The sequence below is a fragment of the Molothrus aeneus genome, chromosome 5, assembly GCF_037042795.1.
Source record: "Molothrus aeneus isolate 106 chromosome 5, BPBGC_Maene_1.0, whole genome shotgun sequence".
Classification (NCBI taxonomy): domain Eukaryota; kingdom Metazoa; phylum Chordata; class Aves; order Passeriformes; family Icteridae; genus Molothrus; species Molothrus aeneus.
This window is the reverse complement of record NC_089650.1, coordinates 13,325,683-13,350,138: the sequence shown is the minus strand read 5'-3', so window position 1 is coordinate 13,350,138 and position 24,456 is coordinate 13,325,683. Positions and strand designations below refer to the sequence as shown.

At 43.1% G+C, this 24,456-nt stretch overlaps 1 protein-coding gene across 1 annotated transcript in view; it reads left to right on the top strand.

Annotated features, from left to right (window-relative positions):
* CREB3L2 (cAMP responsive element binding protein 3 like 2) overlaps positions 1–24,456 on the top strand; it is a 74,566-nt gene that overhangs the window by 37,269 nt on the left and 12,841 nt on the right. Inside the window, exons 2-8 of the mRNA XM_066550016.1 lie at positions 803–1,019; positions 13,312–13,478; positions 15,077–15,164; positions 16,907–17,088; positions 17,748–17,894; positions 19,606–19,664; positions 20,792–20,860. Of these exons, the coding sequence (XP_066406113.1) occupies positions 803–1,019; positions 13,312–13,478; positions 15,077–15,164; positions 16,907–17,088; positions 17,748–17,894; positions 19,606–19,664; positions 20,792–20,860 (929 nt within the window). The remainder of the gene's footprint in view (positions 1–802; positions 1,020–13,311; positions 13,479–15,076; positions 15,165–16,906; positions 17,089–17,747; positions 17,895–19,605; positions 19,665–20,791; positions 20,861–24,456) is intronic.

Here is a 24,456-nt window from a genome sequence, read left to right as displayed (position 1 = left end):
TGGAGGAAATAGATTGCAAGGTTTGGTTTGTGCTCATTTTGAATAATAAACAAGCATGGAATTACTCTGCTACATACAGATCTAACGTGCTGCTGGTGTAAGGAATTCAGTGCAACAAAGTGGTAATTAGTACTGGCTGTCAGGAGCTTTAGCTCTGGGGCCTAGAAGCTGGGTATGGGCTCTAGGTGGAATGCTACTTCTAAAATAGATACATAAATCATCCAGGAAACCCATTTTATAGCAAATGTGTTAATTGCTTGGCTGTGGATGTGCATGGACCCGTTTTCCTGGAGCACACGGAATGTTCTGCACAGCTAAAACAGTCATATGTGGTGTCAGTCTGTGCTGGAATGTGTTTCATTTTTCTTCTGTGCTTCAGTGAACATTAACCCCTTATATTCTATTCCATACACAATATGTTCTGGTGATAGATCCTGCAGGATCTTTCATTCTGTCTGAAGGAGATGTGCTTTCCCATTTTTCCCACTACAGTGCACCACAGTGAGTACCTTTGGTGTGGCAGGAGGAGACTGCTTCAGGACATGAGTACCATGCTTCCATTTTTGTTGCAAGTTTAATGACAGGCTCTTCTGTTGTAATGCATGCCTCTTTTGTTCTAGCTGTAGCTCTTCAGCTTGAAGCAGTGATTGGAGGAGGTTGTTAGACAGGGCTGGTAGATCCTGCTGCTGACTGGCACGGATGACCCATGGCACATACAGAATTGTTCTCATCTATTCCCTCCTGTTGTTGGCATGACAGACAGCAAGGAGATAAACTTTCCCCTGCCTTTTTGTCTCCACAGCACTTCACAGAGTTCCTGGATGAATTTTCACCTGATGTCCTAGGCCAGCTGTTGAATGACCCCTTCTTGTCTGAGAAGAATGAGATCATGGAGGTGGAACTGTCTCCAGCATCCCCAGCACCCCTCATCCAGGCTGAGCACAGCTATTCCCTCTGTGGGGACTCCCGACCCCAGTCTCCCCTGACCCACATCTCCACTGATGACAACTTTAATGAAGGTACAGCACACTGAGCCCATGTTCATCTGTTGTGATGATGCAGTAATGAAATGCTCCTGGTGGAACTGTGGCTGTGGAAAATAGTGATGCACAGAAATTGATGAAAACCCATAGCATTTTTAACAGCTACCTGTAATTCAGCAGTTATAAACATCTGGAGGGGAAAAGGGGGAAGGGCAAGAATAGTGGGAGGAGGAGATCCAACCTTCTTGTTCTGGTGTGAAGTGGTTGGTGGAGGAGCATGACCATGAATATCTGGTAACTATAAGGAATAATTGCAATGCCAGACTCCTAAAAATTGGTTTATCTTCACAATTAGTTTTACAGTACAAAGCAGTGGAGTGTTAAGCTGCATTAGAATAAAAGGGAGAAAGATTAGTGTTTTTGGCTAAGAATTGACCAGCTAAACTGTTTGTGAAGATCCACCAGACAGGTCTTCAGAGGCTGACAGTTTTGTAGTCCAAAGTGCTCAGCTGGAACAAGATGAAATCTTACTGAGATTTGACAAGAGGGCAACTAATAAAACCTGTGAGAAAGATTTTTCAATGTGGGACAGGATTTTTGGAAATGATTGGGAAACATAATCTACAGAAATTTTTCTTTTTCCTAGCTAGTTTATAAGAATATTTTAAAATTAACACATATAGGAGATATTAATTGTGGAAGGGAAAACAAGCACAAGGAACATCAGAAACTAAACTTTTCTGGAAGTTAATAGGGGGAAGCTTCAAATTAGGCTAAAAGTGAGGGAGTTTCCTTGGGGGAAAATTTCTGAAGAAATTCATACTGCTGAGACCACTGTAATAGAGCTGTAGTCAAATGATGTTTGAAAACGCCGAGAAACATTAACAAGTGGGTTTAAAAATAGAAAATGAATGGAAAACATTTCATCTTATGTTCACTCTGCAGAGTGTTTCATAAGAGAGGAGGAGGAGGAGGAGGAGGAGGAGTTGTTCTTGGTGTTTGGGAATTTATTTAATCCTAACCCCAGAATCGTGCTCACAACCTTTCTGTGCCTATTGACTTCAACAGAGTGAAGTTCAGAGAAGTACTTAAGGAAATTGCAACATTAGAGTGAACCTGGCTGTCTGATAGATATTCAAAGGCATCACCCTGATGATTTTCCATTCCTTGAATCTGTGAGATCAGGAAAAGAGGATTTTGTGGATGGCAGTACTGCAGGGCTTGACACTGGGGATTGAAGGCATCTCTGTTATTAGAACAGTGAAGGTACACAGTGCTCCTGACAACTCCAGTGAAGGCCAGTCCCCTGGGTGGGGTAAGGGCACAGGTACTGGGAGCACCAGTGTCCTTTTGGGGAGCAGAAATACAGAGTGTGGAGGGGGAGGTCTGTATGCTCCAACCCTCTGCTGCTGGGGAGCTGGGAGGGGTTTTGTGGGGTGGCAGGAGCTGAGACATATGTGGAATATCCCAAAAATTTGCATTTTCCAGAAACCCATCCCAGTGGGCAAATTGGTGAGGTCTTGTAGTGTTTTTGTGATTTCTCCCTGGTGAGGGATGGTTTTTGAGCTTCAGCATGCAGGGAGGCTGAGAAACAGGCCGGCCTTGCTCAGCACATGATCTTCAAGACAGGTTTAAGCCTTATGGTGTCTGTTTCCATCTTTTGTTTTCCCCCCCCGTTGCAATAGGACACGAAATGAACGACACTTACACTCTGAGATGTTCAAGGCAAAAAACGCACATTTATTTCTGGGCTTCAATATTTATAGAATTCCAAAAGTGACCATGGCTTGGAGGATGAAATTGCTACCTCTCCAACCACACTGGTCAAACCAACAGTCCATCAATTCTCTCCTCCTCCAGAAAGGAATGCAAACCAATCATTATTTACATGAAAAGTGCATGAGAAACTCCATTACAAAAATGTAAACATCAAAAAGCTTAACAAAACTTTAAAAGAACAGAGCAACATCCCCCCTGCCCCAAGTCTTCACAACCTCATTGAAAATATTATTTAATGTTTCCTCTCAGACAATGTTATTTAATGTTTCCTTTCAGCCATTATGGTGGAGTAATTGGTTGCTCTGATTCCATTTTCCTGCCCACTCCTGCAGGGGAATGAGTAATTTCTGCTGTGAGCTGTTTCTTGCTGGCCTCTGCTTGGCCATTACTGTAATTTCTGCAACTGCTGAATTGACCTATTCCTGTAATTGTAAATTTTATATGAAGTTTTTCTAAAAAGAGCTAGAACTGTAAAATTTAGGAAACTCATAAGTCTGGGTTTAACTTTTCCGAGAAGTTCTGTTAAGTTAAAGGTGAGCACACATTTAAGTGTCCATAAAGTCAAGGTCCAAACACTGGCTTCCCCCACTTACTCTTCTGACTTCACTGTTTTGAGGCCATTTCCCCAGCTTTGTGCAGAATAACTTTTCTGAATACTTGCAGCCTGTTGCTAGTGTGGGCTTTCTGAAGGTGTCAGTTTTAAACCACATGTGTACAAGACATCTGCTACTTAATGCATTATTTGGTTTCTTCCCATGATGAGAATCTATTCTTAGATTCAGTTTTGCATAAACTTTAAAGATACTGGAGAGAGAGAGATATACAGGCTTGACCAGCCTGCTTGCAGCTGGTTGATCACTTTTGTTTGCCTGAAGTGGTGAATAAGGAATATGGCCTGGGGAGGGCTTCAGGCTGCAACATGAATAAGGAGGCTGTGTCCTGTGTACAAACTATCCACACCAGCTGCACTGCCACCTCTCCTCCACCAGGTTTCTGCTTTCTAGTTTTGAGCCCTGGGGTTTCTGAAACAACTGCAGAGTGGCTGTGGAGAAGGACAGTGGGTAGCTGTGGAGTGGAGAATGCTCTTGAAAGGACATGAAGAAGCTGGGAGGGCAGACTGGGAATAGGGCTGATGGGTAAGGGAGATCTCATTGCAGCCTTTTGGGGCACAGGGTCATTTCTGACAACTGTAAAGAAGTAGGGAAAGAAGCCTGGTTTTCTGTTGTAGTCAGTGCAGGTTTGTCTTCAGTTTTCCAGTCTCTGCAGCCTTTTAGAAAGGGAGGGCTGTGGGTCAGACAGCCAGGAGCAAGGCAAGACCCAGGTTTCAGCAGGCACTAGGGTTATTCTTGTGACTAACAGGCTCAAGAGTGTAGGCTCTTTCCCTGCCCTCCCGTGCTTGATCTTGTTAGCTATGGGCACAAACTTTGGGATTGTGCTGTCCCTTGTTTTGGCCATGTGAGATGCATGGGTGACAGAGCCTGCAGCATCTGTGTGGGGCTGTTCATCCTCTGAGATCAGTTCAAGTGCTGGGGGTGTGTTGTGGTGGGTGTGTGTTTGATTTTCCTGCTGGTTTTCACTTTGTGAGCCTGGCAGGGCAGAGCAAATTGGCAGCTGGCCAGTCACTTGGATGCTCTGTCTCCTCAGATTGTGCCCAGGTTGCTGGGTGCATTCCTTCCCCAGTCCCCAGAGGGCTCTGCTTTTGAGGCTACTCTGGGTCCCCACTTGCCCCTCCTGTTGGTGCTTTCCTGCTCAGGAATGCTTTGAAGTTACTTTTGGATTTGAAGAGGCTTGTCTTGGCTGAAGGTTTGACAGACTGATTGCTGAAATGGTATGTTTGTGTTTTACTCCTAGCTGTGCCAAAACTGGGGCTGGCCCCAGAGTATAACCTGTATTGTTACTGAGTTTTTTACTGCTGAGGTTATGATTTTCTGTAATGTGCTTTTCAAACTCGAATTTTCTTTTTCAACTTTTAAACTTCAAGTCCATCTCCATACATGGTTTGAAAAAGAAAAACACAAACAAATAAGAAACCCAAATGAACCAAATGAAACCCCCAGCACCATGGCTCCCACTTTTCTCCCTTCAACAATAAATCCATCCCTCATCTCAGGCAGGGCTATGAAAAAGCTTTGCTTAAGTATGGAGTTCACAAGCAGTAATCAGTCATGTGCTGTCTCTGGGCTTGAGGCTCACGTTGGTCTTCATGTGTTTTATTTGTGTCCATGTGTATGCACACATTTAATATACATGTATATATGTGAGTCATAAGAGTTTTATTATTTGTATTAGGTTATATTACATATCCTAATTTATTTTCTATATGTAGAGAGGTACAATGTCCTGCTACTGTCTGTTTTTGTCCAAATACTGAATCGATGTAATGTGAACAATGAAAATGGGAATCGCTGCTGCCCTGACTTTAAAGAAAACAGAAATGAAAGAACAAACTCACTTATGCTTTCAAAAGTTGCTGTCAAAGCCACAGTGGTAATTTTTTAGAGCATATTCCTACAACTTGTTTTTGTGTATTTTTTTTTTTTGTGTGTTTATTTAGGAAATGAGGAGAAAGCCATTTAGTGGGAGTGGCCTGTGTTTGTATTGATTTTTATGTGGAAAGGTAGCAGTCAATCCTTGTCACCATCTGCAGTGTTAAATTCATAGAAACATAGAATACTCTGTGTTGGAAGGCACCCATCAGGACCATCAAGTCTAGTTCCTGGCCCTGCACAGGACACCGCAAGAATCACACCATGTGCCTGAAAGCATTGCTCTGTATGAGAATAACTAAATTCATACCAGAGTATAAGATTTTTGAACTTCTGTATATCCAAGGTGCACAGTCTCAACAGGTCACTCTACATCAACCCTGTAACTCCTCCTTGAGCAGCAGCATGTCTGAAAAATGCTAGTTTTGATTTAGAGGTGGGCGTTTACTTATGGTTACTGTTAATTGTCAGGTTTATTTGCAGTCTGGCCTCCTTTAGCTTCCAGTTACACACAGATGAGATCTCATTATAGCCTTTGTTTCTTTTAAAGAACCATCTGCTCTCTGAAACCTCTTTCCCTAGGTGTTTGTAGGCTGTGATTAAGTTCTCTCTTGACTGCTGCTTGGATACAGTCTAAATGAACTGTACATCCTTGATGTTTCCCCCTAGGTGGAATCTTCTGGACCTTCATCTGTTGCTGTGCCTTTCTCGATACAGGGACCTTTGCAGTTTCTTTTTCAAACTCTTTGTCAAGTGACTACAGGAACTGATTTCCCAGGAATAGTTTCCCTGATGATGCATGTTATGGGAATACTCCTCCCACTTCCAGTCCTGCTGTTTGTCAAACCAGTGATCTCATTTTTTCTGTAGTGTTGCACTGACAGCTTGTGCTCACTTAGTTATGTACTGTGAACATCAAGTCCATTTTCATGTGTGTTGAAGCCATAATACAGATCTGCCTTCACAGCATCTGTGTGGGGTGTGAGGAGAAAAACTGGTTTTATTTGACCACAGGGCTTCTGTGGATAACTTTCTCATACCTGAAAAGAAAAAAATCATAATCCTATATAGGACATTTAATGTTATCCAACTTTTAGGCTGTAAATCCAGCTGCCACTTCAGTCTGTGCCTGACTCCCATGTATATAAAGGTGATATGTTTTTGTTTCTATCTTAGTAACTTTGATAGTGATGCAAATTATCTGTGGGTTTTACATGGACTCCATGCTGGTCAAAGAGGGGATGCTGGTATGAACTATGATCATTTGTTACGAAAAAAGCTATTTCTGCTATGCATTGTAATTACTGTGTTTTACTGCTGCTTATCTTTGCCCCTTTATTTAATTTTCCCTTCCTGGCACTTTAGAAAGGACCCCAATGTTTGGTAGTCAAACAGTCTCTCTTTTGTCACAGCCCTTCTGAGGGCTCTGGTTTCGTTATTTGCGGTGGGAGCGTGTGCGCGCCGGGAGGGGAAAATGCCATCTGGAAAATCTGTAACAGGAGCTGTTTGTGGATGAATGTGGGCTCTCACCTCCCAAAGGAGAGAGGGGGAGAGGTAGAGGCGTTGGAGTTCAGCATTTCAGGCATAATGAACAGGGCTTGTGTCTGACAGGGAGTGCTATGTGAGCCCAGAGCTGGGCACTGCGAACCATCCAAACCCAGGGGAGTGAGAAGGAAACAGTTATTTCTCCAGAAAGGTCCAATTTGCCTTTGGGAGGCTGGAAAGGCTCAGACTGCAAAGCTGGGCGCACTGAACTTCCTTCCCTGCAGGTAGCATGTCCAGCAACATGCCCAAAATGTATGCATCAGGAGCCCTTTTGGGCTCATGGTGCAGAGGTGCTTCTCTGACAGATCAAGCAGACATTTTCCCTACAAACAACTTGTGAGCCTCTTCCAAGAGGTGCTTTCCCATTGCAGTTAGCTGGCTCCCAGCTGGCAGCTGTTCTGTGGTGGTGACACCCCTAGGTCCCACTGTATAGAGGCACTCCCCTCAGAGGGAGGATGCAGGTGAGGACTGGACACTTGTCCAAAGGCCAGCTTTGCACGCAGGGACCCTTGGTGCAATTTAAGCACCCTCTGCACCAAGGTGTGTCATTAACATGTGGTGAGCTGAGCCTGAGACTGCACATGGTTGTGCAGGAGCCAGGTGGGCTGTGCATGCAGCCCTGTGGTGCATGGTGACAGTGTAAGGTCTGCCAGAGGGAATTAGTTGAAACCCTATTGTTCAAATCTGTAACACAGCTGAAGAGAGAGGTTATTTAAGTGCACTTGGCTGGAGAACACTTTGACTCACTCATTAGGGAACTTCCTGCATTACCCTGTTCAGAGATGGCTTTTCTGATACCCGTGCAGAGCACTTTGATAGTCTGTGGTCACCTTAAATTTTCAGTTTTGTTTTTCTCCAAGTTACTTTTTCCATTACTTGAACAGGGAACTTTACCAAAGAGGCAAAAGCTGCCTCTTCATTCTGGTGATACAGATAAGGATATATCCCTTGATGATTCTAGAGGTCTTATTTGCACCCTGCTTTGAAATGACATTCAGTGCATGCATCTGTTCTCTGTGATGGAGATCTGTAATGCTGGTATGGGCTTTTATCCCCCTCAAAGATTTGGTTCAGTGGTACACCCTTCGTGTGGGTTGTTTACATAGTGGTGCTATCATACTTTTTACTGCAGGGGAAAAAAAGGTGAAAGCCATGTTGTTTTTCTGGGTACTTGCATTCTCTGTACTTGAGAGGAGTGAGGATGAGATGCAGAGTACATCTGTCATTTATTTAAAAAGGCACAATAAATGCACATGCAACTTAAATATCCAGCAATAAGTGTCTCTGTAAACTCTAATGAAGAATGCTGAAAAGAATGTGTGGAGCAAGGGACACCATTTTAGTTATTTTTGTACATTTTCCTGTACATCTATCAGAAAGGGTGAAATTTAGTCAGTGTTGGAGAAGATCTACTTTTTCACAGGAAAGGAGGTGGTATGTTGGACAAGATTGAAGAATTAGTTGGATAGAAATAAAAAAGGAAAGCAAAACTTTCTGGGAACTCTGATATTAGAAAAACTGTACAGTTGGGGTAAGCATTTTTCACCTTGTTTTCCACTTTGCCTATCCTGCCTTTCCATACCATGTCCACAGAACAAGAAGAGAAACAAAGTGTTGCAGTTCTTCTGAGAGATATGAATATCCTAGAAAGCTGCACATGGTCTTATTAAGAGACTCTGTAGAATTTTTAAAATAAGTGTATAAATACAGATATATTAAAAAAATGGTTTTTTATAAACACAGAAATGGTATCTGTGAATTCTGACATGTAAAAACACAGCTGTTGTTGGTTGTGTGTTTTTCACGTGTGCCTAAATCACACACACTGATTACAGCTGCAGTGCTTGGAGGAGCACATTTCTGTTGACAATCATCATCACAGTGTGTGAGGTGTGCACTGGAAGATGTGTGCTAAACAAGTCTGCAGGACAAGAGGCACAAGCTTGATGACAGAATAAGCACACAAAAGCTTTCTGAAGAAATGTAATTTTAGTCTTGGGCACAGGAGATCTTACGTGCATGTGTCACAAACCCTGGGTGGCTGTGATGAATGGGTTTTTTGGATAGCTGAGTTGAAACTCTGATGTTTAACTTGCAGCAGTGGTAGGTGCTCACAGCCCAACCTGAAAGCATGCTGGATTTTGATCAAGTGTGGTAACAGGACTAAATCATCTGAAAAACCCAATTCCAGTTGTCTCCAGTTGGCCACTTTAAATTACTATTTACTTTTTGGCCTTAGTCTCCCCGTGTCTCACTTGAATTTTCAGCTCCACTGTGAAAATGAATTCAGATTGTGCAGTGTTTCCCTAGGAGGGAATTAAATAGCCCTGTGGGAACAATTTGGATTGTATTCCATAAAGGAGAGGTGAGGCTGTGCATGAGCCAGTGCAAAGAACAAAACATGGAGTATCTTCTCAATTAGTGGAGCACCATGCATTCTGCTTGCTGGATAAAGCATGGGTTCTGTAGAGAAACTGTTTGGTCATTAAATCATTCCTATTTTTAGGTGTATTTGATGTGCAAAAGGACACCAAGTTAAACATTCACAGGTATTTCTTAATACTTGGGTGCTTTGCAGCCTGAATGTTCAGTTCACATGTGCAATTTACCAGCACTAGGGCATTGCAGGTAGAAGTGTTAGCTGGGATTTTGCCAAGTACTGTGTGGACTCCCTAAATTACATGTTCCATGTGCCAAAATGCCTAGCATTCATGGACTTGGCAAAGTGTAGGTAAAGGGGAATGCTACTCATCTAAACAGTCATTGCATGATAGAGTTCTGAGGTTTGTAGAAAATTTCAGCTGGGGAGGGAACTGACAGGCAGGATCACTTATTTAACAGTGAATTGTTTTGAAGCCTGAGAAGAGATTTTTCAAGAGAGCCAAAGTGACAATACTTAAGGATGTGTATTTTCTTGGCCATTTGGAGAGCCAGATCTCTTGTTTAGGCTTTCTTGTCTCAATATCAGAATGACTTGCAGCATATTTTGTTTCACCTTTGAGGATGCAGTGTTGCTCTATTCCTATTTGTCTAGAATTCATATAATCATGAAGGTCATACTCTCAGCTTCTTGTTTTGGACTGTGGCTCAAGAGTTCACATGTACCTCCTGGGTCATGTCAAATATAAACATAAACACCTCTAAGTTCTTTACACCAGTCATTTACTCTTACCACAGCACATCTTGCTTGATTTGGTTTGGAGAAGACACCTTTTACTCCAGTGGGTCTCTTGAGCCAGCTCCTGTTGTCCTTTTCATTCCAGTATTTCACATGCACCTTCTTTCTTGTTCTCATTATTCTGTGAAACCTCTCTCGTGGTTCTCTGTAACCCTCTATGAGAAATACTCTTGTCTTAGGTAAGAGTAGAGGGTGTACCATACCTCTCTGTATGACCACTGATTTATTAGCCTGCTCCATTTTTCCTCTTTGCCTAAGTTTTTCTCATTTTGTGTTAGGTTCAACATGTTTCTCACGTTGAACATAACACAAATTGAACATTCTCATGTTCAACATGTTTCTCATGTTGTGTTTGTCATTCTCAAGGGCTTTGGGAGAAGGGTTGCCACTTTGCTAGTGCAGTGCTTGGCAGAGTACACTAAGATGCTAAGGGACTATTGTAAGAGTAAACTAAGAATGATTTTCAGATAATTTCAGCCTGCTATGCTCAGGAAGAGGAGGAAAGAGAGTGAGAAATGCCTTGAAGCAGAGAGGGGTTGTTGGTGACTTCAGAAGCTAGAATGTGTCAAAACAAAGTAACTTGTAGCACAACACTCCCTGATCCAGGTAGGGAATGTGGAACTGCAACTTGGAAAAAGGTGTCAGGGGAAGGGGAGGAGAGTATCAAGGTGATATTTGACCAGTCCCCCATCCCTTCCTTTCAGGATTATTCATCTGGAATGATAGCTGTCACCATGCATTGTGAGAGGCAGTGTCAGAGGAGTGCCAGATGCAGTTGTTCAGAATTATCTCAGTGCTAAGCGCAGCATGTTGCTGTCCTGGCAACCTCTGTAACCCTGCAGACTGGTTAGACTGGCTTAAAGCCTGGAATAACTCTGAGCATTTATGCAGATCTAAGTAGTGATGGCAGGGATGTCAGGTTAATCAGCAGAGTTGGCTTCCAGAGGAGTAAAATGATGGATTCCAGAGGAGTGAAGTGACCAGCCAAAGCCAGCATATCTTGCTGTCTTAAAGCAGCTGAATATTCATGATGAGTCTGGGGATTAGATTTGATAAACATCATAAAGTGCAGCCTTAGAGGACATGCCCTGTTGTACTGGTCACCCATGACTGGATTTCCCTTCTACTTTCATGGTGATACAAGTTTAAGAAAATTAAGGGCTAATTACTGGCCTCATTAATAGCTCTAATTTATCCATAACCTTCAAAATGGTGCTGCCCCAGGGGTAGCTCGACCCAGAGGTGCAAGAGGCAGCAAAGAGAGGCTCTGCCCAAGGTGATGTGGGGCCAGTTTTGACCCAACTTATCCAAACAGGCATTTGAAAGTTGCATTTGCCAAGGGATTCTGGGTTTCCAAGCAGATACCACTTTAAAGATTTCACCTGAACAATGCATACACAGCAAGCTGGGAGGGAGCGGCTGCTTTTGTGTTGTGACTAGAGAAGCTCAGGGAGGGTTGAAAAAGAGCAATGTCCTCTCTCTGAGTTAATATTTAGGCAAGCCTACCTATTTTTTTCCCATAAATACTTCTATTTTTGCATTTCCCAGGAAGCTTTGGGAGCAAGCTCTCCAGAAGTTTAAATATGGTGTTTAGCCCTTGCTCTGCAGTTAACCTGGCAGAGTGCTGGCCTTGCTGTTCTTGAGCTTCTGATTACAGGATACATATTTTTCATTTTTAATTCCTTGGTGTGTCTTTACTCAAATTACCTCCTTCCTTGCCAGTGGTGGAGGTTAGGTCCCACCACAGAGTAATTACCAGCACTGGAGATGCACATTCTCCTCCCTTCCTCCAGGCACCCAGCTTCTGCCCAGTGCCTCTGTGCTCTGTGTGTGTGTGTGTGTGGTCTTAATAGCAAGGACACACAGCAGCACAGGCTGTAAGCCCACTCTTATTTTTGTTACCTGTTTGCAGCTGAGCTCTGTTGACATCTCACCAGCCTGATACACTCAGCTGTGAATGAAGGGTCTTGTGCAGCCTTGCAGAGTGCTGGTGGCACAGCCACAGCCCCATGGCTGCCTCCCAGGATGTTGGTGCAGCACACAGTTAATTCAGAGCTCTGTTGCTTTTACCAGCCCTACAGTTGGTTTTGCTCTCTCTCTTTTAATTTTGTATATGCAGTAAAGAATCTGTTTGAAGGCAGTAGAAAGCTTTGAAAGAAAGATCAGCACTCTTCTTCCTTTTGTGTATATTTGCTTTGAGATTCCAGCTGCTGTATTTAATGGATATGCCTCTGACAGCCACTGCTCAGTCGTGGCAGAGGACTGTGCCACATGCAGCTGGGATGCAGTGCCCCTGCTATAGGATATTCTCCTGCAAGAGGAAAGACTGGAGTCTTTCAGCTGGAACAGGAAGTTTTCTAAGGCAGAATTGCAATTGACAAAAATGCATTTGATTATTTTGTATTTTTAAAGGGTTGTTAATAGCCTTGTGGAATTGTTTCAAAGGTTGAGTCTTTCTAAGTTCCTAGTACTCTATTACACTTCAGACCTGGGAAAATAAGTCCTTTTTCAGCAAGTAAAACAGTGAATGCAAATGGAATGGAGATGGGGAGCTAAACTTGCCGTGCCAACCTTCTTCCAGTTCTTGACAATGCTGGGCAAACCCTTCAGCTTTGTCTATAAAAGAATTGCATGGCTTTCTCTTGACTAGGGAGCTTTCACTAAGTGGAGTTAGGGGATAATTCTTCTGACACGTGATGCACGTTTCATTGCTGCCAGATAAAATATGCATCCTGTGCTGTCACTTCCCAGAGGCTCTATGGAGGAAATCAGCATGATCACCATGGCACTGCTGCTCCTGTGAAATCATCAAAGCCTATATCCTCTTTTGCACATACTAAATGAATCCTTGGGGGGAAAAAATGAAGTTAAGTAAAATACTTTGTTTTAAAGAGTATAATCCCACCATTTGAGCTATTTGCTGCCTGCAAGCAGTAGAAGAAGCAGAAGTCTGGCTAAAGGCTATCTCTAGAAGGAGGAATAAAACTGAGTCAGCAGGCATTAGGCTGTTTAGGACAGGGCTCTCTGGCTGCTTTACCCAGAGCTTGTTTAGTCTTGTTCTGCCACGCATTAGCAGCTTTCAGCAATGCACAGTGATTAGTGCTGTGTCTTTCCTCGCTGCTCCTCTGTGTATCCTGGGGCTAGGATTAGGTTACAGCCCTGAAATGGCATGGTTGTCTGCATTGACTGAAAGCTGAATAGTAAGGGCAGAGTTTTGTTGATAGACTAAAATGTCTTCTGTGTTTGTTTCCCTTCTCTGGAAGAGGAATGACATTATTTTCATTTGTAGTCTTTCTGTTTCTGATCTAAACATGTGGTGTCCAATTTCCTTCCCTGGCAGGTGACCTGGAAAATGAGGAATGGTGTCTGGCTACAGAGTTTACTCCAGCTGCAATAAAGACTGAGCCAGGGCTTTGTGAGACATCAGGCCTTGCTCCCTCAGTCAGTCTCACCATCACGGCCACGTCGCTGGAGGGGGAACAGCCTGAGCTCCAGACAGATGCCCTGGTACTGCAGACACTGCTCTCTCTGCACACTTAGCTGCAGCTTCTCCTAAGGCTGTTACCAGTGGAGCCTCCTTGGTGCCAGAGCTTGGCAGCTCAGGGTGCACACTGCAGTCTGTTCCAATGGTTTTTAATGTTTGCTGGTGCCCCACTAGTGCTGTAAGAACTTGTTGTCTGCATCTTTAGCTCTTAATGTTTGGATATACAAGTTTGTCTTCTATGCTAGCCCCAAAGCGTGGGGCTCTTGGGTTTCTAGAAATACTTGAATAGTTTCTAATGAACCAGTTGTGCCTGAACTGCCTAATCCACTTGCTCTATGAAGCCTGTGACAAGCTAAGTGTCTTTACTAAGACCTTGCTTTAATGCTGCTGTGCCTTCCCCTTAGCAGAACAAGACTCCTTGTTTGGATTGATTGGAGAGTTTCCCTGTTTGCCTGCAAAGTAACTTTTGCCAGATTTGTGAAGCTCTGACATTTCAGGCTGCTGCTACTTCCAGACCCAGCAGCCTCACAAGGAGCTTTGTGATGCTTTTCTGACCACAGCTGGAGCAGCCAGTGGACATTCTAAAGAGCTTAGTTTGGCTGTGGTTGGGTTAAGGAGAATGAAGTGCAGCAGCTGGTGGCTCACCAGGGTCCCCAGCCAGCAGAGGAAGAAGCATGGCTGTTGTCAGCCCCCAGCATGCAATGTCAGTCCAGGCTGGAGGGAGTTGTTATATGCTGAAAATAAATGTTTCCACTTGGATGTGGATCAGAAATAGGTGCAACAGAAATTATTTTATGAGAAACTGAAAAAAGCTAAGCACAAGTTTCCCATAATTTTCTCCTGGCATGAATGTGCTGTTCCCAGGACACAGTCCTGCTGTAGCTTGGGATGCTGTGATTTGCAGAGTATTGGGACCTGCTGGTGGCTCACTGCTGTTGCATGGATTAGTTACACAGGTTACTGAGAGAGATTTTGGCTGCAGTTAGCCTGCTGGTGTGCCAGTCTGGCCTCCTCAGGCCTGGCACTGCAGCACACAGACAGGCTCTGGGCAAAGCTTGGCAGCCTGGTGCCCCAGCCTGGTCAGTGGGGCAGGCCAGGTGTGTTCCAAACTTCAGACAGCAGTGACTGTCTCTTTTCCTGCTCCTCAGCACTGTGAAAGGAACCTGCATCCCAAAACCCAAGGTGCTCAGTGACTGGCACCTTGCTCTTGCTCACAGATGACAATGGCCTTTATTTAAGAGGCTGTCCCTGACTCCCAGGGGTGTTCCTGTCCTTGCTCAAACAAACCCTGCAGTCCAGCAAATCCTAGCAGCAGCTCTGTTGCTAAGAGAAGTAATTGGAGTGGGTTACATGTTAGCTTTCAGTCTGAAATGTCATCTCTGAGGCGTAATCTTTTATTTTAGCTAAATATAGTAGTAAGAAAAGCCATAGTGGGAGTAGTCAGGGCAATATTCTCTGTAGCCTGGTTTAGCAAACTGTGTGAAGCAGTTAAAGCTTTGCCTGTGGCAGAGCAGGAGGAGAGGAAACCTCTCCATTTATGGAGAAGTGATCCTTGTAGCCTTCTATTAAGACTTTAAGATGTGTACTCCAGGTTTTCATACTGTTAATTTCTCTTTTCTAGATGAAACCACTGATCCAGAAAGTTCTTCCAGAGATTAAATTGGAGCCCCATGAAGTGGATCAGTTCCTGAATCTCTCTTCTAAGGAAGGTCTGTTAAATACCAAATGAAAATGTAGGGCTAGATGTCCAGCAATTACAATAAATGTACTTTACCCTGATTAAATATTTGGATTTCTCGTTCACCATGTCAGATTTTAGGCTGAAGCTGTCATTTTATAGGGATTCAACTCAGGCTATTGAAGAGCCAGAGTCTCTCTGAGCCTTTATGGGAAGTTTTTTTTCTTTCTTTCACCCCCCCCTTTTTCATCACAAAGAAAATGATCCCTTTTTCTCTGTAGGATATTAATAATTCTACTGAAGGGAGCAAGAATTATTCAAGTACAAGATTATTTAGGATAGAAAAGAATTCAATTTGAGGAGACTTAGTTAAGATATAAGAAACTTTACTGTTAACCTCTGATGCAAAAGCAGGATGTGAATTTATATGAAAACTAAAGTTAGGTGAATCTGTTTGTAGCAAATTAGTTTTAAGAATAATCATTATCTCTTTGTACTTGCACTCTAATGTGAAAGGAGGAGCAAAGATCCCTACCCTGAAAGCTAAACACAATTAAAGCCATGAAAATTTGGAAGAGCCAAATATTTGGTGTGAGATCTGAGCAGATAACTGCATTTCAGTTAGAAACACTTGATATTCTGTTAGTGAATTAATTTCTGTGGGTAAGTAGCACTGCTCCAGGGAGAGAAGCAAATGATGTAGCAGGTGGATAAAAGGATATCTCAACCCAGGTGTAGATTTGTTTGCTCACTTTGTGGGATTAAGGGCTTTTCTGTTTTTCAAATATGTTTCTTCTTCTGGCAACTGCAAGAGCTACTGTGTGAGATAAAAAGAGTATTATAGTGGTTTTTTTTACTATTTTTCTTCCATCCTCCCTTACCACCCATTTGATCTTTTCAACTCAAATTTGCAAAGCATAACAGAAGTGGAAGGTGGCAGATCAGCCCTGTGTCTTCCTACTTCAAAATTCACTGGCTTTAAATTTAGCTCAGAGAAAGAGTGACTCAGTTATGGCTGTTTTGAGCATCTGCTAAATTGTCCATTTAGTAAGAGTGAGTGAGACATGCCCTGTTTCTCTTGGTCCAGACCCTTTTGATCATAAGCAGCACTTTGGCTGACAATTCTAGAGCAGGTTCTTTTGGCTGCAGCTGAGGTTATCTTATGGCCCTGGATAGACACTGTGAGAGAGGTTCCTGTGGTGGCTGCCTGTGCTGCTCCTGCTCCATCAGTGCACTGAAGCCTTTGCTGTCACTAGGTTGTCAGTCACTTCCCAGCTGTGCCAAATCATGTCCTTAGGAGGCCTTTCTCTCCTTCCTGATCATGTAACTCCTTGGATGTGATCCCTTCCCTTGCAAATACTGGCAGATTGTTTAATCCATGGCAAAGTTAGAAAATACTATTGTTTTTGGAGGGAAAGTATGCTGGCTCACAGCCCCTCTGTTAATGTGGTTTCCCAGGAACAGGGAACTTGTACTTTACATTATACATGAACCTCAAAGCATTTGAAGAAGGAGCTGAAGTGTAGGTAGAAGTGACTGGAGCATATGCACAGAGCCCTGTTTTGTCTGTCAAACCTAAAGATAGCTGCTGCATTTCATTCCTTCTTTGGAGACCTGCATGCTCCAAACCTCTTCCAAGTTGCCACTTCTGCTTGATCCATTTTTCAGGAGACACTCCTAGTCCTGGGAACTGTGTGGTGGTGGCGGCTGTAGTGGCAGTGTGAATGGACACCTTAAACCCTTGTGTTACTTTGTGTCTCTGTTGCCATGTAGCAGTGGATCCCCTGCATTTGCCTCCCACCCCTCCGAGCAGCCACGGCAGTGACTCTGAGGGAGGGCAGAGCCCGGCTCGGTCGCTCCCTCCTTCCAGCCCAGTGCAGCTCCAGGCCACGGCCAAGGTCGCGTCGCGCGCAGCTTCGATGCTCTCCAATTCCCCTCTCCTGACTGCACCACATGTGAGTTGGCTTTCTCCATCTGTGTGTCTTTTTTTTTATTTTTTTCACTTTTTAAATTACTGGTTTTGACAGAGATTTGCTAACTTTCTGTTGTTGTTTCGATGAATTCATCTCTGGTCAAAACTGCAGATCCGGTAATTCTTGCTCACTGGTCTGTTCTGTTCCCACAGGGAACAGCATGTGCCTCTCCTCCAGGTTGAGACAGGGTTCACCAGTGTTATTAGGTTTATCCCATCATGGACTGTGTTTTGCCTCAGGGCCCAGCCCTGCTGGGTTGACCTGTCTCTGGTAGATCTGCATCTGTCCTCTTGTCATGTCCTTAGCAGGTGGTGATCTTTAGGGAGGGATTTTCAGTGGTGTTTCTCATGTGTCTCTGTCCCTGTTTGAGCCAAAGGCAGTTATACTGTCAGCCTCAGTGTGGACAGAGCTGGGCCAAGAACAACTCTTTTGAGGGAATCCTGTCCCAAAGGTTTGAACTCAGAATGGAAGTTACCTGTAAGGTCTTCCACACATTCCCGATAGCAGGAGGCTGTTCTAGTAGGCTTAGTCCTGTCTGGAGTGGGAGACCTGCTGCCTCTCCTCCCTAACAACCTTTTCTTCTAGGACTGTGTGCACTTACTGTTTCATTTTATTTTATTTCATTTCTATGACCCTTGAAGAAATTACAGGGGACTGGCCCCCTCATCCTGACAGAGGAAGAGAAGAGGACACTGATAGCAGAGGGCTACCCAATCCCTACCAAACTACCCCTGACAAAAGCAGAGGAGAAAGTCCTAAAGAAAATCCGCAGGAAAATCAAAAACAAGGTAAATGTTAGTTAGCTTTGCTGGGTGGGTCGTGCTTGTCCTTCATTTCAGAAAATGCTGCAGAATTCTGCAGTAATGGTCCCTGGCACTGTTGAATGCTGTAAGTTGTCTTTTAACAAAGTGCTTTTCTTTGTTCCTAAACACATCCATCAAATTGTCTGTCAGTGTGAGTGTGCCTCAGTGTAGGTATTTACCTGAGCCCATTCACAATAGAGTATTTAGCAGGCAGGGTATCAAGTTGCTGTGGCTTGGCTCCATTTAAAAATCAGAACAATCCTACCCTTATGGTGGGCAAAGAGCTCTGTGTTCTCTGCATGGTGAGGAAGGTGTTCTTTTCTGTTTCCTGTTTTAAAATATTACTCTGTATTTCAATGCACTAGTCTTTTGATCACTGAATTCAGTGACTTGTAAAGTTGATATCAAATATGCCAAATGCCCTGGGAGTTAGTTTGTTTTTTTTTTTTCCTTCTGACATGGGGAAGATCCTAGTGATAGGGAAGAATGCAATTTTTTTCAGACCTGGCCAGCTCACTTGTTCTAGAGGATTTTAGCACATATTTCGTGGTTACTATATTCTGCTACCGGTTTTAGCAGATAGGGGTGTAAATTTGGACACACTAAATTGGAATTTGGTCTTGTACTGTGTTTTTTCAAAATTTTCTGAAGTGATCTTGTGCATTTCATGTACCACTTACCTAGAATCAGTCATTTGTATTGAGGAGAAATCTGGAGGCCCTTTGGTCAAAGCCCTGGCTTGGAAAGCAGGGTCGGCTTAGAGAAGATTGCTCAGGGTCTTGTCCAGTCACAATTTACTGCTGCAAAGGATGATGAGTCCCCTGTGTCTCTGGGCACCATGTTCCCATATTAGGACACTCTTGTGGTAAAAAAAATAAATAGAATCCCTAATGTGTGACTGGAATTTCCTTTGCTGCAACTTGTATTTGATGCCTCTTGTCATTTGCTGTGTGCCTCTGAGAGCTCTGACATCATCTTTGCTGCATGAGATAGTTGAAGACAGCAATAAATCAGATTCCCTCCTTGGCCTTCTCTTCTTCAATCTGAACAAGCCCATCTTTTTCTTCCTTTTCTAAAATGTCATGTGCTCTGGCATGCTTATTATAGCAGAGCCCTGCCTCTGGGCCTGCTTCTGTAACATCCCAGAGGATTTGTTTCTGAGCCATGGGCTGCACTGCTGCACTCAGCCGTGGTTTTCCAGCCCCTGAGCAGAGGGGGAAGAACCACTCCTCTGGACCTGCTAACTGCAATTTCCTTGATGCAGACCCACGTTTGGCTGGCTGCTTTTCCAACAGGGGCACACTGCTGACAGTTGTTTGACTTTTTCATCAGGACCCCGTGCCCTTGTCTGCAAAGCTGCTTTCTAATACATTCATGGGCTTTTTCTCTCCTGGATGCAGGACATCATCCTGAGATCATCTTTTGGTATTTGTCCTGGGATATTCTCTCCAGATGAATCTGATTTCTTTTTTAAAGTTAGCAGGGGATGATATTTTTTTGTGTGATTGAAAGGAGGAGCCTTGCTTCAGAATGTGGAAATAGATCAAGTCAGTGCTTTGCTTGCCAGGAATAGAAATGAGAACAAGACAGATGCTTGAATCCAATAACACTGGGGCTTTTTACCAGTTTATTAATTTGTCTCTGATGCTTTTGTTTTCTCTGCAAATATTTGGTGTTTTTCATCCTTTTTCCTTAGATCTCTGCCCAGGAAAGTAGAAGAAAAAAGAAAGAATACATGGACAGTCTGGAAAAAAAGTAAGCCAGCCTCCTTCCTGTTTCAAGCAGGCCAATAGCACTAGCTGTGGGACTGGGAAGGGATCCAGCTGTGGCTGCTGGGACAGTTCCATGCACAGAGTGCCAGCTGCCATCTCGTGGCAGTGACTGAGAAAAGGCCCTGCTGCTGGCAGCTGCTTCTCGGGGTCAGGACCGTGCCTGCCTGCAGCGGGTCGCTAATGTGCCAGCAAACACTTCACGCCTTAAATTAGGCAAGACCCAGCTGCATTGGCCTTCACCTCAGGCGACTGTGTTGGCCAGTGGACTGGCAGTGTTCAGGGAAAGATGGATCCAGAGCGAGTGAACTCTGTCTTCCAGTGCAGATGAAAACAGAAATAGGAAGTGGTTGAGTCAGGACTGCCTGGGAAAATAAGCAGGACTCGGGAAAATAGCATGTGACCCATGGACTTCCCTTAGCAAGCAGGACCCAACCCCCCAGTTAGTGATTTATATCCCAAATTAATCTTTCTTCCAGGAGATGAATATTCTAGTATTACTCTTACGCAATTCACCAGATGGTTCTGTTAAAACTCTTGTACCATCTTTGGTGATATCCTTGATGTAATTTCCATTTTTTTCTTGTCTCTTTATAGCTCTGCCTTGCTTCCTCAGAGTTACTCTTCTGAAATTCCACCTCATGCATACCAGATATCAAGGATATTTTCTTTTCCCTTTTTTCTTCTTGAAGCTATTCAGGATGGTTCTATTTGTTTTCTTAGGAGTCACATATTTTACTTGGACCTCTTACATGTTGTATGACAAAGTCCTTTAGTTTGGGGATTTCAGGGGTGGTTTGGAAATGGGTAGTATCTTGGGACAGTCTTGAGCACTGTACTTAATCTTGTGGCTTATTAGCCCTCATAAACTTGAAATTGGAGGCTCTGATTTCAGAAGCACGGCATTTGCCAGACAGCTAATGCAACTTTTGCTTTGTGTTTCACGCTATAAAGTGTGATTAAATATTACGACTAAGGTTCATTGGTGTAATTGTTTCTTAAAATGCAGGCAAGATCATGGAGCTCTCAGTGAAAGCAAGTTTGGCTTGTTTTACAATCACTTGAATAAATAACTGATGTTTTTATATTTCTCTTTCATTGTGCTGTCTCCAGAGTTGAGACCTGCTCAAATGAAAACAGTGAGCTGCGTAAGAAGGTTGAAGTCCTGGAGAACACTAACAGGTAAGGTATGGATGTCATCAAACAGAACTTGGTAGTGGGATATCACCATGCAAAGTGAAAATCTGGAGGTTAAGAGATCAACTGAGGTGTGAATAATAGCTGTGTCTGATAGGGTTCATGTCAGAGAAAGATGTGGAATGCCAGTTACTGTGACTGCAGTGGGATGTAAAGCATGGAGGTTTTGATGTCATGTCTTAAACTGCCTCCCCAGCCTGTGGTGTGCTTGAGAAACCTTTTAGCACTCTTCTCTGAGTTCCTCCACTGCCCAAGGGAATGTAATTAGCAATACAAAAAAAAAAACCAAAAAAGCCTACAGTCTAGCTCTCCCAATTGTCTTTATTTAGTGAATTTTGCCAGGAAGTCTTAATTTGAGACATGACACTTCCAGAATTAACAGTGCTGAAACTCAAGAGTCATTATTACTTCCTTATGTACTACTAGATGTCATTTCAATTATTGTGCACCCTTCTAACTATCTCACACCCCAGAATTTCCTTCATTTGGAGGGGAAAATCATCTTCTTGCTTCTTCATTTCTGAAAAAATGGGTGACTCAGTGGTGGCTTTTTCAAAGGACACATGGCAGAAGATGTTGAATAGCTAAGCTTTTAATTTGATGTTAGCTGAGAGAGCGCAGTGTCAATCCTGGCTTATGCTCAGTGGCAAATTCCAGTGAGGAGGAACCAGATGAGCCCACCCTCAACACTTCCCAGTTAGAGGCATTTGCAGTGGTGGCTGAATATTACCAAGGAGCATGATGGTGACACTGATGTGTGGGGGGAAGCTGGGTTTTGAAGATAAGAAAATGGAAAATGGCCCTAGAGCTGATCTGGCAGCCAGTGCATTGCTAATTGAGTGGCATGTGTTGTTTCTAATCTCTGGATCCTATCTCTGATTTCATGAAGCCAGACCCTGTAGCACTGTGACTTGCTGCAGAGTGTCTCCCACACACTGCTCATGCATAAAGACATCTGCTGCTTGCTTGAAGAGAGCCAAGCCATTTCTGTGCCTCTTATATCGTCCGCCAGGGTTTGACATAAAAAAACCAGCAACTATTCTGTAGGTGTGGAGTAGAGATGTCCCACCCAGAATCTGTCCCAGAAGGTACTGAAGCCAATTTCTCTTAAGAAAAGCTGCAGCTGTAGATTATCCCCTTGGGGCAACATGTTATCAACCCTGGAGTTGTTCTCCCCAGTTAAAATAAATTTGGCCTGTTGTTTTCATCTCTATGCTGTTGAGGATTCACTCAAGCTTTGTTGTCTATCCTTTCAAAAAGGACCTTTGGCATCTTACCTACTATTTGATTATCTTAATTCTTTCATGCTAAATGCTCCAGAAAGTTTTAGGTAAGTGATATGATCTCCAAATCCTTCATACTTTCCCCATGTGGGATGAGTTGCATTGTTTCCTTCCCTCTGCAATAGCATTGATATTGATCTGTAATCTCATGCAGAGAAGCAGATGTTCATCCTTCTGCACAGAAATTCTTGTAACTCATGGCAATGCTGTTTTGGCTATTTAGATATCAACTGTGTCTAAAATCTGCTAAGGCTTATGTGTGAAATACTGAGAAATTTGTTAAAGTGCCTGCTTTCATCAAACCTCAGTTTTGTAACATATCATATTATAGAGTTTTTCACCTTAATTCCAAAAAGCCACTTTTCCTCTTTACTGTATAATTGTGCAACTGTCTCATTCGGAGGATGGTTCCAGGCCCTGGTTTAATGTACATGATCCACATCCTACAGTGAATGCAAAATGTCTCATTCCCTCATTGGTATTTGCACAGAGCTTTGGCATGACATCCAGAAACTGTTCACATGTTTCAGAACTTGTCTTCACAGCATCCTATAGTTGGAACTTTCATCTCCTACATACAGTCAGGAATCTAAGTTTGGAGCAGTGGTGGTCAAAATTATTTAGTGTCAGTTTGGTGTGTCAGATACCTGATTTTGTATGTTTAGGACTTTATTTCTCAAAGTACCTAGCACAGTTATGCACACATGTATCTTATTTAATATGCCCAAAGCAGAGCCCTAGTTGACTTTAGCTGTAACTTTGAGTATTCATTTCAGTAAAAAATGAAGACATTATTGAACATATTATCTAAAATTAGATCTACAAACATCAAAGCTCTTCTCCCATTGTGAAAGACTGTAAGAGTGGAAGAAAGATACCAGGAGAATAAGATTATGTGTTAAAACAATGCTTTCAACTGTAGATGTAGACAAAGTTGGATTTTTACCTTGTTGAAAACTTGGGCTATAGTTGCCTACCTAAAAGTTAATGAACATGTGTTACTGTCAGTCACTATCATGTTTGTGTAGTCTGGCTGGATTGAGAGGAACTGAAGAGCAATTTCCAAAACATACAACTATTGAACAGCAGCTTCCTTTCAGTATGTGCAATCAGATTTTAAGAGTATGTTAATCTATATATAGAAAACATTTGCATAGATACATACCTAAGACTTCAGGGAAACCCTGCTTGCATTTCAAAATCTGGCTCCAAACCATGGAAACACGAGAATTTTTTTCTGATAAAAGTTTTCCTTCATTACTCTCAGTAACATGGAAAAAAAATTAGAAAATTCTTCCTTGAAAGCCAGCCTTAGCCTGAAAATCTGGGTTTGAAAAGATGTAATGTCAAAGGTGTGGGTGTGGTCAAAAAAATTGCATCCAGGAGCATCTCCCTTGGCATTCACACATCTTAAAAGACAAGGCAGGAGGCTGGGGATCAAGATGCCAGAGTTTTTAATTCTCATTACTCTGAGTGGGTGAGTGCAGCATTTTTGTCAGCTTTAGTATTAGAACAGTAGCATATGTTACCTCTCCTCATTTGTGTGACTCAATCCCTTAAAAGAAACCCATCCAAGTTCCTTCCTAGGCAGTTTTCTCAAAACTAAGGAAGCCCATTATTCCATGCTTACCTGTTTTGTCTTATAGCCACGAGTGAGCCATTGGTTTGAGTAGCATCTTAGCATGTGGGACACTGCTCTCTCAGAAAGCAAAGGGTGGGAGAAGAAGCTGGTGCTGGGTATTGAAGTAAGTTGTCCCAGTCACCAAGAAGGCTTGTCCCACTCATATTTTGGCACTGAGACCAAAGGCAGAACCTGCCAGTGATCCAGAGGGTTGCAAACATTCTCTGACACCAGCATGGTCTCTCTGGGAGTCTGTTTGGGCTTAAATACAATTTTGAAACATCTGGTGCTGGGTATCATGTGTTGAAAAGTGCTTTTGCTTCTCACTTTTGTTGATTCTGTATTTGTAAGTACCTTGATGGTCTCTTTTCCTGGAGAAATGATAGACATGGGATCCAGTGCATGAGAGTGTCACCCATGGACAGTGAATGCAAGTGGCTGCCAGAGTTACTCCCATGGAGTAACAGCAGCCAGCTGTGTAGATCTGCACTAACAAGCATCTTAAAGGCAATGCCTTGTAAATAAAAATAGGATATTCTTCTATTCCTTCAACTCCCAGTCACCTAAAGATCAAGTTGCACATCACTCTGAGCCACCAAGGGTTTATCAGCACCAAAGCTGCCAGACTTCACTGATTTGATTGGGTGTTCATTCATTTGAGACTGATAAAGTCATTT